The sequence below is a fragment of the Leuciscus leuciscus genome, assembly GCF_965113295.1.
Source record: "Leuciscus leuciscus genome assembly, chromosome: 16".
NCBI lineage: Eukaryota > Metazoa > Chordata > Actinopteri > Cypriniformes > Leuciscidae > Leuciscus > Leuciscus leuciscus.
In genome coordinates, this window is record NC_138740.1 from 11,071,516 (window position 1) to 11,089,834 (window position 18,319).

General features: G+C 34.5%; 1 protein-coding gene and 2 long non-coding RNA genes across 3 annotated transcripts in view; 2 read left to right on the top strand and 1 right to left on the bottom strand.

Moving 5' to 3' along the window:
• LOC309478015 overlaps positions 1-17,677 on the bottom strand; it is a 375,776-nt gene extending 358,099 nt beyond the window's left edge. Inside the window, exons 1-2 of the long non-coding RNA XR_014198753.1 lie at positions 11,617-17,677; positions 10,838-10,890 (exon numbers count right to left, since the gene is read on the bottom strand). This is a non-coding gene — a long non-coding RNA (uncharacterized lncRNA). The remainder of the gene's footprint in view (positions 1-10,837; positions 10,891-11,616) is intronic.
• Positions 1-18,319, top strand: part of LOC309478007 — a 114,329-nt gene that overhangs the window by 26,331 nt on the left and 69,679 nt on the right. The window lies entirely within an intron of this gene.
• Positions 1-18,319, top strand: part of tmem164 (transmembrane protein 164) — a 40,360-nt gene that overhangs the window by 1,226 nt on the left and 20,815 nt on the right. Inside the window, exon 2 of the mRNA XM_082141421.1 lies at positions 6,850-6,899. Coding sequence (XP_081997547.1) covers positions 6,850-6,899 — 50 coding nt within the window. The remainder of the gene's footprint in view (positions 1-6,849; positions 6,900-18,319) is intronic.

Consider the following 18,319-nt stretch of genomic DNA (forward strand, 5'->3'; position numbering starts at 1 on the left):
TTGCTTTGGTTAAACTAGTTAATGATGTTGAAGTAGTGAAGGCTTGCGGCAATTTTTTTCCTTTAGTTTCCAAGCTTTGAGTGTCATTGGATGCCCTGGTTAAATTGCATACCACATAGCTAGAGGCGAATCATAACTTGTTATACCTCTCAATGGCTCTCAAAACACATGAAGGAAATGATAGATTGGTTGAAAAAAGGAGGAAGTATAGTGTACATTTTTGCACCGCTTATTTGCAGCGGTTTAAACTGGTGTACAATTTCTCCTCAGAAATTTTACTAGCTGAATGAAGAGGAATCTGTTTCCCATATAGTCATGTTTTTGTTTGTTTTTTTGCTGCTTCTTTTTTCAAAAGGATGTAATAACTACTGTCCAAAAGCAATAAGGCTCAAGACCCAACTATATTAGTGAATAATAGTCACTCGTCTATAATAGTCACTTAACCGCAGTCTTTAACTTTGACTACATTCACTGTATAATACTGCCTCCTGTTCTTTATTGTTACAATAATAATCTTTAACTTTCAGTTTGATTTATTTTTTTGATCTAAAAAATTTAAAGGCTCATGTCCCTGTTATTTGTGATTGATTTTTGCATACCGGACGGTATATATATTTGTCTAAAGGTCAGCAGTGGTAGCGCAGATGTGTGTAGGTTGACACTGGACACACATGAGTCCAAATCGGGGCTTGCCTTTATGATTTACGGTCCAATGTGATGTCATTTACAGGCCTACAGCTAAAACATTCAGAATATTTTGACTGTAGCCCTTTTAAAGCTGAGCGCTATTACAATCCCTCTACAAACAGGTTTGTTTATGCTACAAATACAGCTCTGTTCATTGAAAACCTTATTTCTTTCAGACTTGAAATAGAAATTGTGATGCAGAATACCCTGAAGTAATGCACCCATGTAACTGGCCCACAATTTTATATACAGTAGTCAACATTTGAAGTGGATCAAAACCTTTCATCAAAGTTCTTCATGAACACCCGTTCTTGTCTTAGGACAACTTTGATTAACTTTTTTGATCCACTTCAAATGTTGGTCTACTACTGTAGTATTGTAACTCCAAATTAAAATATGAATTGTGATGCACTGTAAACTCGAATAAGTTTGCAAAACTCAATATATTTAAGGCAATCAGTTGCCTCAAAATATTTAAGTTAAGAAATTCTAAGTTTAAGTAAGCAGATGTTGCAGATTTTTATTTTGTACTCATACATTTTATTTGTTCTTAACATGAAATGTAGTTCTTGAGTACATTAATCCATACATTTAACTTAAAAGTTTCATGTAACCCCAATGTGAATATTTTTAACTTATTATAAACTTAGCTGGTTATAACAAACTAGTTCAATAAATGCTAACAATAGTATAGTTTAGCACTTGCTGTATGAATGCAGTAATATAAAGCATTTACACACTTGCTCTCAAACCAAGCCGCGGATGATTCAAGGTACACATTCTCAGTGATATATGCACCACTTGTCATCATGACAGTAACTCTCCTAAAATCAACATTAACAAAATTTCTTATAAATTAGCATAACAAAACATTAATCACTACAAAATCTCCCACTTAACATTAATCTTCCAAAAAAAAAAAAAAAAAAAAAAATTACATAACACTTAATTTCAGCATTTACTCTCTCTTTCGAGTGCCATTGGCAAAGCATGCTGGGAAATAGAAATCCCAGCCCAGTTTCAGTTGAACTTAAGTTCGTCTAAATTAAAATAAATAATTTCATAAAACTCAAAACAATGAAACAGTTCAGTTTACTTAAAATATATCAGTCCTGTGAACTTGAAAGAAAAAGAAAGTGCTAAATACAATAAAGTTAATTTGACTGAACTAATTAGTTTAATTTAAGTTTGTCCTACTCAATCCAATTAATTATTTTGAGTGTTAGGGTTTATACAGTGTGGCCCAACCAGATGGACATGACAGTCGAAATAAACATTTGTGATGGCTAAAGCCTTCCTGCAAAGTTCAGCTTCAATCCTAATCAAACACCTGAATCGGCTAATTAAGATTCCCAGAAACAGTTGATAATTGCAGACAGGTGTGTTAGAGAAGTGCTGGAACCGAATTGGATCCTCCGCGTACAGGATTGGGCACTTCTGATTTAAATGACTAATGACTTTTAGACTAATGCAGTTTAAAAAGTACAAATATTCTATGAAGTGGTGCAATCAATTTTACAGAGTGTCTGTTTACAGAATGTCCAAATAGCCCATCTTGTTGGCAAAGGCTATTTACACCATCTCCGTCTTGGTTGAGCCACACAAAATTACAAAAGGAACTAAACCGGTAACTGGACAGTGATTGGAACATTCGATTTTTGATGCAACGGCCCGAGTTCAACTCTTTTCCTGATCCCGTTCTTCTCCCTTTTCTCTAAAGGTGCTTTGAAACAATCTACATTGTTAAAAGCGCTATATAAATGAAGATGACTTGACTTGACTATGCATATCATCTCAGACAAGTGTTTATTTTAAATAAAAATTAAGAAAATATTTGAAAAGTGGAAGTGAAATGCATAACGGCTATTTACTAAGCGTATAAAAGAAATTGGAAATGGTGTCCTAGCGTTGATCGGACATTGGCACATCATCGACCATAATGTTTGCATATTTACTGAATAATCACACTATATTTATGGCATACTGTTTTATAAAGTACTACAATATAATTAAGTTATAAAGAGGTACAAAAAGTATTTGCCACTATTTGCAATAAGTATAAATACCATCTAATACTATTTATACAGTGCAAAGAAAACGCTCCAATTTTCACTTAGTTTAAATAGCATCTTTCACCTCTGCCTCAATTTTAAGGTTGTGAAAACTGCATTTACTGTGTATAATTCTAAAATTAGAAAACACTATTTTAGATAAAGTATAGCATGTCACTGCTGTCCCTGTCATCTACGCATTACTGATGTATTATATACGGAATGTTTAACTATAATATGCGTTTTAAGATATACTCCTTAAATCGACGGAACCCTATTAGTGTGATGATTCCACAAACATAGTTTCTATAAACCATTTTGTTTTTTTCCATGCCAAGCTCATTTGGAAATTGAAAAGGGCTGGTACTGGTAGTAATTCCTCTTTAACCTCTCAACTGGTTCTGTTTTTGGTTAAAGTGGCTAAAAACAGAAGTGGTTAAATACAGTTGCTATTTGTAAAATAAGTTGTTTGTTGTTTCAACTGAAATTCTTTTGAGGAGGTGTTTTTTTTGTGTGTGTGTGAGTTTGTTTTATGGACTTTTTTTTGTACAAAGATAGCTAATCTCTTCACCTTTGCAGTAACTGATGGTCTGTGATTCAGCTGAACTAACAATGAATTGATGAATAATAGAATATTTAACATTAATCTAGATTAATCTGTCCCAAACAGGGATTTGCAAATCTCTTGGGGTTTGTGAGGGAACTGCAGGGGCTTCGTTCATTATTATGCTAATTATTACTTAACATGTAACATTAAAATAAACAAATGCTAAATTAATTGAACTAAAACTGAAATGGTAATATTTATTTGCATGTTATGTGACCTTTAACCAACATTAGAGAATGGTGAGGATGCAAATGTGTTAAATATATAAAAATCTAAACTTTAAATCTCAGTACTTTAAGTAAATATTTAACGGTTTTGGGGTGCAGCTGACAAAAAAGTTTGGTAACACCTGACCTGGTTCAAACCTTATGCGCTGTTTGTTTAGGGTGGACACTCAGGATGTTTAGGGTCTTTGTAACAAAATAATGTTTTTTTTATATTTATGAATTTTATTTTTACTAAACTGTTGTACAGTTTTGGGAGGTGTATGGTATTTTTCGCCTCAATTGGTATCAATGGTATAATTTATTTGCCTTAATTTGTAATAATTTAAATATGTTCACTTATATAAAACTGCAACATTATGTAAAATTCACTTAAAAGAAGATCTACATTTTTCAATTTCATTCATTTGATAACATGAAAAATGTGCCATAGTTGATAATATAGTAAAAAAAGAATTGCTGCCATCTACTGTAAAACGAACACTTTAAAAATGAAAATAACATGAAATTTCAAGAGTCTCAATGTCTCATATGCCATTCCCAAATTTTCATTTAGATTTGATTAGTATCATTATTAATAAAATCATTATTATAACAATAAAAAATGGCTAAATAGTTACTAAAACTTAACACATGCCACATGGAAACTTATGCAAACAATTTTCAGTGATGGTGCAAACAAATAGTTATGCTAAAATACGTATCATTGCTAAAACATTTTAATATATGAAAAATGCCACATGCAAACTTTTGGAACATCTTTCTGTCTTCTTGATGTTCTCATACTTGTTGCAAAAGACACACAGATCGCAAAGCTAGTCTAATGACAAAAGTGTTTAGGAAATTTAATGGACAAATGAGATTAGCACCATCAAATTCAAGTGTTCCTCAATTTTATACTAGCCTATCAGCTATATTAGGTGTAAATATTTGATATATTACCCATGTCCTACTCAGACATAAGAATTTTTTTATTGTAAATGACTGGTTTATGAGAATCTTCCTGCCATCTATGTGAGGTTTATTTGTATATTGAGCAACTAGATCAGGAAATCCTTGTTCTGTTTGCGCAGCCCAGCCCCCGGTTGCCTGTCTTTCACTGCACGCTATGATGCCACTTTACTAGGCCCAATACTTGTTCTCACCTCGGCACGTGTTCTCAAACGCAACATCTCATAGTAACTACATAGTTCCACTTATGTCAATAAACGTATTTGTACAAGTCTTACAGTATTTGAACAAGGTCACAGTCTTATCATCTGGTAAATAATAAAGCCAGAGCAGTGGAGAATTGTAAACAGATTCAATGAAGTGCAAAACCAATAACATACACAAGGAGTTAAGGGGAAAGTAACTCCTGTGCATACAGAATGTAACTCAATGTAACTTGTTAATAAAGCAGAATTATGTCAGCCTCAATAAATGCCAAAAAATGGAGCAGGAGTAGCTAAAGGTAAAGTTAAGAAGACACTGATGTACAGTAGTTGCCTACAAGGACTGTAGATAGACAATTGCTTTGTGTTGTTCTGTCAATCTCTTCAGTAAAACAAAATATAAAGACCATAAAACTGTTTTGTTGCCCATATATCCTGAAATTTGTGTGATCTGCGCCTATTTGAATATGTGCAAACATGGTTGATATTTCAAAGCTTTGATGAAGGAGAAGATTAGAATTGAATAGTGACAAGGAAGTTATCAATAGCCCTGGTCTACATTCACTTTCATCCACTTTTTTTGTGTTCAGGGTAAGAAAGATAAACAACAACGACAACAAAACATGGTTTGAAACGACATATGGGTGAGAAAATCGCAATGTTTCTTTTGTGAATGTGACTTCTTGATGGCTGTTTCATGTATGAGACACGTATGATTGCTTGTACAGATCTTTTTTTTAAAGGGTATAGGCTGGGTGAAATATTTTCCTGACTAATCTAGGTGTAACTCAGTTCAGCGTTTCTACACTCTCACTTTTTACATCCAGAGGAATAACATAATACTTCCTTTTTTAAATTCTTAACTATAGATGTCTTCAGAGTTATACTATGTAGTTGCAGTAGTGGTCAAAATAACAAATTGCACATTGCACCAATCACTGTTACATGGTGAGATGTAGTGAACAGAGGTTATTTACACATAATCAGGATAAGTTTTCCTTTGAAGTGGTTCACTAGGGATTTAAGACATTCATTAAACTGAGGCATACATAGAAACCACTCCAAAACATCCTTGCATCGTGTCAGCAAATTTTGCGTTGGCAAACACCATTATATATTCTTCAGAAAATGTCCAAATTGAGTTTAGACTATCATTGAATTAAATAAGCACTTGAAAACTTTAAAAAGTTTTTAAAATCCTTAAACGTTTTAAACTTAATCCTTAAAAGTTTTAAACATTGTTTTATGATCTTAATTGCAGTATTGCTGTAACAGTGTTATCCAACTTTTCACTCCATCTCAGGATGAACGTATTACACAAGAAAGTGAAAGCGGTATCATCCTGTAACTTGACGTCAGATTGTGCTCTAGATTGACTCACCTGGGATGATGACATCTGCTGACAGGATTCAACTTCCTTCCTTCCTGTGTCATCCTCCCAAAGAGGGAAACGCTGGCTACCCTCCCAACAGATCCTAAACAATGTCAATCTGTGATCTCATTAAGTAGAGTAGATATGGAGTAGATATGGCTCACAGCCATCCTTAGTTGCCTTTATCTCTGAAAGAAAATACTGCATGAACCACATTCTCATAGTCTTAGTAACCGACAAAAATTGTTTTATCATACGAAAGTAAACAAATGTCTCTATAATTGACATTTATCTGAAATTTATAAATTAAACATCTGAAATAATTCTTGAAAAAGGTTGTTTAAACGGCTCTATTACAAATGCAATTTAATTTTTAGATGTGTCATTTGAACAGTTTTTTTTTTGCTGATGGTGTTGTTGAACTGGTGTGTTTGCATTGCTACATGAGAATAAATAAGTAAAATAAAGATGATCAGAGAATTTATAAGTATATTTTTACCATAATCAAAGTGCTACATAATCCAAGTTGGTTTGAAAGTAGTTCTGAATGCAACACTGAACTGGTCCAAAATGGTGGTGTCCATTTTTCAGTAGCCAAACGTCTCTTTGATTAACACTGATGTGTGATGAATGTGATGAACTTTACTGATAAGCACATCTTGGCCCATGGTTCAAAGATTGCATTTATCTTTTATCTATATTTGCTTTGTCTGAGAGAGTACGTTATTGAGCTTTATTACTTCCTCTTTTGCAGATCTTCCTGCTTGCATGTCCCCCCTGTAAAACTGCAATGGTTATCTTTAGGTAAGTACTCAGAAAGAGGTTGCACTGCAGAGAACTGTGAGCTTTCTTTGTCAACTTCACTCTTGGTCTTGTGCAATGTGAGTCTAGTGACAGTAACTAATGTAACATGTGGCCTCTCCAGCTTATGAGGAATTCAAACCTTTGCGTATCACCAGAAGCTGTTCTTAAAATAGCCTTTGAAACTTTCAACACCTTTTTCTGTGGATGCTTAGGATACTCTAAATCTAGGGCTGCACGATTATGACAAAAATCATAATTGTCAATTATTCCCTTAAAATTGTAATTGCGATGATTAATTATGATTATCACAATTTACATTGAATGATGTTTTGAATAGCTTTATACCATTGTTTGAAGCAACTGCATGCCATAATTTTATATAAAAATAAAAATCAAGCTGAAAACACTCTTCTTGAAAAACTTTTATTGCTTTTCTATAGCATTATGCCTCAAATGTCAACTATACATTGGTTTGGTGTCTTCTTTAAATTAAATTAAAAGTTAAAATATGCATGGTATAATAATAGGGGCTTTCACACTGGGTAATTCTAGGAACTTAGTTCCAGGGTAGTTTCCTAAGAACTAATGTTCCCCTATGGCCATTTTCCGGATGTAACAGGTGATGTCACTTTGTAAAGAATCAGTACACACCTATCCAACTTTTTCCTTACGCCCCATGATACTTTGCGCAAATTTTGGGAGTAACATCCATTAAACTGTAAACAATCAGCGAAAGGTTCATTCTATGAATTCAATAAAAAGCATTTTCAAAAACTGGGTACAATGAGATGACATTATTCTACTCACCCTTCAACCATCAAACATTAAAAGGAAATTTAAAAGTCTAAAAGCATTAACAAATGGCTACAACAGACTGTGAATAATGTTCATTTCTCATCTCATTGTACCAAGGTTTTGAAAATGCTTATTGCGTTCATGGAGCTAACCTTTCGCTGATTGTTTACCAAGAAAAAGGCATTTGAGAATTATTATTTTTTTGCATTTCTTATCTACTTATGTTGCTAGTAACCACACTTTTTTTTTCAACACATCCCATAATTTAAAAAATATCAGCCTCTACCAAATGGTTGAGATGGTACTTAAAGGTAAAATAAATTGTTTACACATTTTCACATGAACTATGAAAATATGAACTATAATACAAATTTATTTAAAAACATAATCAAAATAAAATATTTTTGTATATTGAATCTTCTTTATTTATTGAAGTATGCCATTAAATATTTCAGGTTTTCATTTTAACACAGGAAATTGTTTTCTTGTTTTTTAACAATAAACAAAAATAAATAACACAAATAACTAAAAGTAACAAAACCAAAGGCATTACATTCTTTCTGCATTAAAAAAAAAAAAAAAAAAAAAAAAAAAAAAAAAAGATAGTAATATAATGGCATTTTAGGCTTTTATGTTTCAAGAAACACGCCGTCAAGTGTGGTAGAGCAACAGGATTTTTTGGAATAAAAATAAATAAATACAACCTCTTACAATTTTAGTAATGTTAGTAAACCAGCATTTGTCATTTAAGAAGTAATTGCCTCTGATAATTATGATTTCTACACATTAATTCTATGAATTAAAAAATATCCAAAAGTGGCAAAAAAAATACATACTTAAGAAATAATCTCAGTATATTCATGAAGAAACAACAATAGCTGTGTCACATTCATAGCTATGAATGATCAGAAGTTTATATTTCTCAGAAAATACTCCATTCTGACTGCAAAAATGGATGATCTGAAAACATTAGCTAAGCTATACTACTTTTACCATAAAGTGCCAAATCAACCGTTTGGTTGAACATGTTTTCGAAAAATTATTAAAAACATACTAAAGTTTTTTCATGGCACCAAGTAATTATTTTGTAAAGTTATGGCTCTTACAGTGTAATATGTCCCAAAAAAAATATGCTTACCTCGCAAAATGTAACCAAAAACAGTTCCTGTTAGAGGAAGTGTTGTGACGAGTGCTGTTGATTGACACTGTGACATCTAGTGGATTTTTTTTGGCATAACATACCTCAACCAGATGGTAGAGATGGCTCAATCAGCTTGAGTTAAGTTAGGCACTCCTCTCAATAAAATATAGTGACTCAAAATGTGCTCAACCATTTGGTCGAGCAGGCAGAAGTTACTCCCACGATTCACGCAAAGTGTCATGAGACATATTTCTCACACATTGTTATTACTGCCCCTTTTTCAAATAGGTTAGATATTTGGACCATTTCTTGTAATATAAGTTTAGTTTGTCAGTCTGTTTAAGGTTTCTTCAAATGCAGCCACTCAGTTCTGCTCAGTTCCATTCTTGAAGACGGGGCCTTCTCTGACTTCCAGCTCCTAAGAATTATTTTTCTGCCAATCATTAAACTGGTTTGGACACAGTATCTTACATATTTATCTCTCATTGTCCACCCACCTAATATAAACTGTCTAGGACAAAGTGAAACATTAATATCTAAAACCGTGCAGATGTGTTAATGAACTGTGATCTTTTTCATATTGGTTTTACTATTTTGCAAGTGACTGAGCATTGCAGCCAAATTAACTTTGTCATTATTTTCTTTGTTATTAAAAGATAAGAACAAAGATGCACATTACATATACACAACATACAATATACAAAAGAAATAAACAATGCTTTATTTTTTCAGCTACAATAGGTGTATTTAACAGAAGCATTGAAGAAAGAAATTAAATTAACAAATATAAAAATAAAACACTACGTAGACATCACTGGATAAATTATACATTGATACTCATTAAAGCTACTTTAAAATATCTCAGTCAAGAGCAGTGAGTGATTTTCTCTTAGTTTTTTGTTGTTGTATTAACATTAAAGGGATAGTTCCCCCAAAAACACAAATTGTCATCATTTACTCTCTCAAGTTGTTTTAAACCCAAACAAGTTATTTCATCTGTTGAAAAAAATTATTTTGAAGAATGTGGGAGTCCACATTCCACAAGAATGTGGAAGTCCCCAGTGACTTCCATAGTATATATTTAGTATATATATAGTATATATTTTCCTACTATGTAAGTCAATGGCAACTGTTTGATTAGCCACATTCTTCAAAATATCTTCTTTTGTGTTCAGCACAAGAAATAAATGAATACGGGTTTGGAACAACATTAGAGTAAGTAAATAAGGACAGAATTTTCATTTTTGGGTGAACTAATCCTTTAAAGGGATACTTCACCGTTTTTTCATATTAAACTATGTTATTCCCTTAACTAAGACGAGTTGATACATACCTCTATCGTCTCAGTGCGTGCACTAAATCCCTCTGTCTTGCGGCGAAACTTTGTTAGCCCAGTTCATTTAATATGGGCCAAGCAGAGAAGATACCAAACACCTCCACGTTTTCCCTATTTAAATACAGTTACTCGCGAAGTGTAACTCGACCTAGGACGGTGACACAAAACAAAACGTTGCGCTTTTCTAAGCGTGTAAAATGGATAACTATTTTGTATGGCGGAATACCATAGCAAGTGCTTGTAAGCACTTCGACTTGGCGCAGTAATATCTTCACTAGAGGGAGCGGGGGCCGGTGAGAGGATTTTTCACGAGTGAAGATATTACTACGCCAAGTCGAAGTGCTTACAAGCACTTGCTTTGGTATTCTGCCATACAAAATAGTTATCCATTTTACACGCTTAGAAAAGCGCAACGTTTTGTTTTGTGTCACAGTCCAAGGTCGAGTTACACTACGCGAGTAACTGTATTTAAATAGGGAAAACGTGGAGGTGTTTGGTATCTTCTCTGCTTGGCCCATATTAAATGAACTGGGCAAACAAAGTTTCGCCGCAAGACAGAGGGATTTAGTGCACGCACTGAGACGATAGAGGTATGTATCAACTCGTCTTAGTTAAGGGAATAACATAGTTTAATATGAAAAAACGGTGAAGTATCCCTTTAAGGACAAGCGGCAGCATGTTTACTATTAGGCTACTGTCACTTTAAGACCGGCACGCATCTAAGGCTACGTTCACACTGCAGGGCTTAATGCTCAATTCCGATTTTTTGAAAAAATTCGATTTTTTTGCAAGGCCGTTCACATTTCCAATTAAATGCGACCTTTTGTGATCTCCTGTGTGAACGTGAAATGACCCAGAAGTGACTCGCATGCGCAGAAGAGTACTCAACGGTCAACGACGTCACTTTTTGTTTGCGGAAGTAGCTAAACTTTAACTGTGATTCTCTCTCTCACACACACACACACACACACACGAGCGCGCGCAGCGACCGTTACACAAGAGCCAGACAGCAGCCGCTGACCTATCTAATATCAGATTCAGCACAAATAAGTTAACATAACGTATATATAATGGCCGTGGGCTTTTTATTTATTTTATTTTTATTAACGGGCTCGTCGAGGTCGACCCGTTCGGCAGATTTACATCAGCTCGACGAATATGCAGTCCGTTTTCAAACCGACGACTACTTCAACGCAGGATTATGACGTTTTTCGCGTATCAATGACGTGCGGGTCGGATAAATGCGACCTGGCCGTTCAGACTGAAGTCGCATTTGAAAAGATCGGATATGTATCGGATTTGGGACCACATACCCAAGTGGCCTGGGTCGCATTTGAAAAGATCGGATCTGTGTCGTTCAGACTGTCATGAAAAGATCAGATACAGGTCGCATAGGGGCAAAAAAATCGGAATTGGGTCGTTTCAGCCTGCAGTGTGAACGTAGCCTAATATACACGCATATGACACGCACCCGATTTTCTCTCAAATGTTTGCTTTCACTTTAGACATAACCAACTGTGTTTATGTAAACCTGGTGTGTATTTGACAGTTTTAACCCAATAAGACTCAAAAGATAACTTAGTACAGTAACCAGGCGCTGTTTGACAGGCTTTAAGTGCCCGAGCGCTTTGGGTGTATGTGCTCAGAAAAGCACATGTTAGAACAGCGCATCAGCACACAAATTAAATGTTTAACCGGCAAGGCTTTAAAGCACATGCAAATAATGAACTTTTGTGAATTGCAGTGTCCCGTGAGTGTAACTCGTCCTCTGCATTAACGTGATGTGAATGTATGTTGCATTGTACAGTATGTTTGGACGGAGGCGCCAGAACTGCAACTGATAGAACACACTGTAGCACGATATTTCTCAAAAGCAGATCGTGGAGACATTTTAATCGTCCACGATGAAAAATTGTGATATCGCACATCCCTAACCATAGTACTGTGAGTGTTCAAATGACTTGACTTCAAGTCAAGTCTAGTCATCTTCATTTATATAGCGCTTTTAACAATGTAGATTGTTCCAAAGCAGCTTTACATTGATAATAGGAAATTAAAGTAACAGAGATTGTTTTGGCTTTACAGCAGCTCTAGAATATAGTTATTGTCCAGCTAAAGTTAGTTTGATTGATTCATTTCCGTCGCAACGATCATTAGTTAAGTTAACTTAAGCATAAGTTAATACTTGCCATTCCAAATAAAAGTCTTAGCCTACATATTCTTTCAAACTGTTTAATGTAGGAAAATGGTAGTTGTAATGGGAGCGAATGTAGTAAACAATTCATTTTTATTACATTGACTTTTCCATCCATTTACATACAGAATGGTTCCCATCTATCGATAACACAGAAAATAATTTTCATTAAGGGGTCAAAATGAACTCTCACTAAATCATTTAAATTCGGGGTAAATAAAATGCCTACATATCTAATACCTAACTTAAGCTATTGAAACATGCCAGGATGTAAAACTGTGACAGGGTAAAACGCAGTTAATGCAAGAGCTTCTGATTTAGACCAATTCACCCTATAACCTGAGAACCGAGAGAAGGCGTCGGTTCTAAGGAGGCAAGGTACAGATCTAACAGGGTCAGGAATCAGAATCAGAAAGAGCTTTATTGCCAGGAATGTTTGCACATATGAGGAATTTGTTTTGGTGACAGAAGCTTCCACAGTACAAACAGAATGACAGTGAGGGAAATTCCACAGTACAAACAGAATGACAATTTGCTATCTATTTTCACAGATAGTAAAAATAATAAAAATAGAATAAGTAAATAGGAAACAACAATATAGAAAATATAAAAAAAACCACAAATTATAAAAAAATAGACAATAGATGGTATGTACAGCTATATATGTACAAATGCAAGGAAATGTAAATAAGAAGTATGGTGTGTTAAATAAATAAATGTGTATTGCAAATGTTTATTGCCAAGTGGGGGCATTAACTGTTCATGAGTTGGATTGCCTGAGGGAAGAAACTGTTCTTACCCTAGTAAAAAAAAAAAAAAAACCTATACCAAAATGTATTTAAAATACATTTCATACTAAGTATACTACAAAACTATTAACATATATACTGACATATTGCATAAGATGTACTGAAATAAATATAATTAAACTTTATTTTCTTTATTGCATAGGACACATTTCTTAATATTAAGCCTTAAAATGTGTTTTATTATCACTATTAGTAAGGATAGTATGATCACTGTATAAGATCAGTTTTTAAATGCAAGATATTTAAAGTGTACCTAAAGTATAGTTTGCAATAGTTCCACTTTAGCAAAATCAAATATACTTAAGTATATCTTAGGTGAACTTCAGCACTATTTCTGGATAACTAAAGTACATTAAGCACAAAATTAGCTGTTCCACCTTTAAGTATATCAATTTATTATACTAAAAGTAGAATTGCAGGGTATTTGTATTAAGTACATAAATATGTAAATGTATTTGTAGTATACTTAGTAGCAAAAACTAAATGTATTTCAAATACATTTTAGTATATTTATTTTTCACTAGGGTATGCCTGGCCATTCTGGTGTTCAGCGCTCTGTAGCGCCAACCAGACGGCAACAGTTCAAATAGGAAGTGGCCTGGGTGTGAGGGGTCCAGAATATTTTTTGCCAGCTCTTTTACTCACTCTAGATAAGTACAGTTCTTGGAGACTGGGGAGGGGTGTACTAGTGATTCGCTCCACAGTCCGGACTATCCGCTGTAGTCTTCTGAGATCTGATTTGGTAGCTGAGCTGAACCAGACAGTTATAGAAGTGCAGAGGACAGACTCAATGACTGCAGAGTAGAATTGTATCAGCAGCTCCTGTGGCAGGTTGAACTTCCTCAGCTGGGCCGTGTGGAGTCTATGTGGAACTCCCACTTCAGGTCCTGAGTGATGGTAGAGCCCATGAACCTGAATGACTCCGCTGCTGCCACAGTGCTGTCCATGATGGTGGGTGGGGGAGTGCAGGGGGTTTCTCCTGAAGTCCACGATCATCTCCACTGTCATCTCCTTGATCATCTACATCAACTCCACTGAAAAATAAATAAAAATAAAGATTTAGAAAATACAAATAAAATGTCATTTGCATAACTCAATTCAAGTCACTTTTATTTATATACGCTGTATACAATACAGATTGTTTCAAAACAGCTTTACAGGGATAAACAGGACAATATTGATTCATAGATGCAAACAGAATTAAATTGTGTTGTGAAGCAGCTCTAAAAAGCAAAAAGTGTCATTATTTAGCCTAGGTCAGTTCAGTGTTGATTCAGTTCTGTTCAGTTACTGTAAAGATCATCAACGGTGATTTCATTATCCAGCTCAGTTCAGTTCTCATCCAATAGTGTCAGTATAGCAACTAGACTATATACTAGCCCAACTAGCAAGCCAGAGGCGACAGTGATGAACCCAAACTCCATCGGTTCCTTCTGCTTGAAGATTGTCTGGTTGTCTGGTTCTTGTGTCTGGCTGTCGTATCGATGAGTTTTCACAGGGTGCCTGTCTCTAGGGCTCATCGGGTTGTCATGAGCTTGTTGTCTAGTTGTCATGTCACATTTAGGGGTATTGTGGTCATCACTAGGTCCAAAAATGTTACGAAATGTTACATGAAAGGCTGTTACGAAAATTAATGTTGACAAATAAAAATATGACATATAACATGTCTATGAAAACATGAACGTATGACTAGAAAAAATAACACTACTTATGATGCATCAACGTTATCGAAAAAGAAACATCTAAAAGGAATAGCTGATTGCAGTAAAGCTGAAGACTAAATGATCTCCAGTAAACTGAAGCCTGTTCAATGACACATCCTATGAGATTAATAATCAGATATCTTAGGCTGCGTTTACACTTGGCATTAACATGCGACCTGTATCCGGATGTTGTCCAAATACACATTGAAAAGACAAATGTAAATGCGCATCTGATCAGAATGTTATCCGATCTGCGTGTCCAGGTTTGGAGGTAGTCGAGGACGCATTGTGATCGGATCTCAGTGTAATGTAAACGCAGTCCAGCCATCGTGTCTGCATTCACAGGTGGACGTCACACAAAACCCCGCCCACTGTCATTATTCCCCCTCCTCTCTCCAGAACTGAGAGCTATGTGGTTTTGCGATACAGTCAAGTGCAAAGTACATCTCAAATATACTGAAATGTTTGCTTTCGCACCCTAAAAACTGCCTAGCTTTACAGAATGAAATGTTGACCCAGTTAGAGGTATAGGACTGTAAAGCTTTTGGGGTGTTGATTGAAGTGATCTTGTCCCATACTTTTGTTCCATAAGCATACCTATTGTCATACACTACAGAGAATCATGCGCTTTCCACAAGGGCAATTAAACTCACTTCTTCCAACCGTATACATTCATCCATTAATGTTGCAATAAACCTATCAAAATCAATACTCGGCTGCTAAACAAAACATTAAAAGCATCATAAAAACAGACTTTCAGAAATCAATACTTTGACTAAACACAAAAAAAAAAAAAAGATTTTCTTACCTGGCTGGTACTTCTCACTATGGCGACATGCACCTCCTTCGTGCCACCACCATCAAAATGCGTTGGAAATTGTCACATACGTTTTTTCAAATGGCGAAAATTAAACCCATTGCGTTAGTTTAAAGATTGATAATTAAGTATAGTGGATAGTTAAACAGTTGAAGTTAATTAAGAACAAAAAATAGTGTATAGGCGGAAAACAAAATATATGTGTGTATAAAAAAAAAAGATATTTGAGTAAAATGAACCGTGCCACAAAACCATTTTTTGAGTGTACAATAGCAGGAAAATCATCATCTTGTTGCGGCAAATGGATTCAAAGCAATTCATTTGTAATTTACTCTTAATTTCAATTACAAAAACAAAATAAAATAAAAAAACAATTTATATTGTGATCTATATTGTTACTGTGAAATAAAAGTCAAAAGAATTAGAGTTTTTGTCATAACCAGCTGCGATATGGTATGCAGTGATATGCAAAGAGCTACAGTGGAGTTCTATTTTTGAAATGATTTCAATTTCTGCAACAACATGGCTCAAATCTCAGGTACTGATTCTGTTTTGTTCATTATTAAAATAGTATGCATGTATGACTTTATTAGCCATATTAAAAGCAACAAAGGATGATTTATCCTAAATCTTAAAAATACATGTAAATTAAAGGAAACAATGTTCTTCTAACTCTGAACTCTATGTAAGCAAATTCTATGTAAGCAAATTCTATGCAAGCAAACAAGTCTATTCCATGAATGGATTATGTATGATATAGAGTATCTAGAGTATGTATTTTGAGTAATGTTAAAACGATTAACATTTGTAGGTAATTTTGTGGTAATTTTTTAGCCATGGCAAAATGCTTGTTGCTGGAATCTTATCACATCGTGTCTGGACCTATCCAGATTTACATTGTGTCCTAACACAATGTAAATCTGCTTTAAAACAATCGGTGTTGTATAAAGCAATAAATAAATAAACATGACTTGACTTGATAATCAACATTGTACCGCAAGTGCTGTCCATTAAGCCTAACTTGTATTGAAACTGCATTTTTTCCTTTAATTTCACCTCATGTTTAGTATGTAGTGAGTAATATATATATATATATAAATATATATATATATATATATATTATGAGGGGCCGTACAAGCCAAAATCCATTCTTCTACTGTCACACACACACATTTTTTTTCTTCTGTCACACACTGTACAATCTGCAAATTCAACAAAGACAACAATAAATTTGTTTTTGTTTCACAGTGTTGAAATAGCTGGCAGTGTGACGACTTCATGTCAAAAAGTGAAACGCTCTTTCAATAAACTCACATTACACATTTATCTGATACTGTATAGTCACAGAAAATGAAACGGTGTATAAATACAGCAAATAAAACAATACTGACATTAACATTTCAGTAATCAGATAAAGCCCAATTAACATACACCAACTCTATACAAGCACTTAATGTAGCTATTTAACTTTATAACTGTAAACTCTCTTTACAAAAACATTGAGTGCACTGAAAATTAATCTTTAATAATCTTAATCTTTTAAACATTGTCAAGTCACGATCTCCCGCACGACACAGCGCGGCCGTGGACATCCTAGCCTGAGTAGCTAGTCGGATGAATAGTTCCTGAATTTACCGTAATTATAGTAAAGCCGCCTTTCCACTGCACACGACATTCGCATATGATCGGAACTCCACGCAGCTCCCGTACGACTCTCCATTGGAAATGAATGACTTGAGAGTAGAAATGTATGTATGTGAAAGGAGAATGTATGTGTGTGTGTGAGAGTAGAAATGTATGCATGTGAAAGGAGAATGTATAAGTGTGAGAGTAGAAATGTATGTATGTGAAAGGAGAATGTATGTGTGTGAGAGTAGAAGAATGGATTTTGGCTTGTACGGCCCCTCATTATATATATAGATATATATATATATACATACATACACGCATACATACATACACACACACACACACACACACACACACACACACACACACACACACACACACACACACACACATATAGGCCTATATATATATATATATATATATATATACATACACACAGACACACACACACACACACACACACACACATATATATATATATATATATATATATATATATATATATACACACACATACACACTCATGCAGTAGTATGTCACATCATAAACGTAAGCAATTTAAAAAAACAATAAAAAAACGTTGTTAACAGAGCGGCGTTAATGTCCCTATTTGGACTTTCCATTATATCTAACATGGTGGTAACAAAGTCCTCACAGTAGCTTCTAATGTCCTGAATGTTAGACATGCTGTGCTGGTAATGTCACCAGATGGCAATAAATAATAAATAAGCTCAGGGATGACCTGAATTTTGGATTAGTCGAATTATAAATTGATTTATTTCAAAATGGATCACGTGTGCTTGAATCTAGCCCCCTTTCCCTGTGCTTTTCTGCATTTTAATGTGAAAAACTATAGCAGGTGTATTGGAGACATTTACCTCTTTAGTGACTGTTTTGGCTAAACATTTCAAAATAGATTGTGACCCTCAACTCTTGGGTGAGTGTTAATGCAATTCAGCATTAATTCACTAAAACACCATCAAGGAACTCTATTAG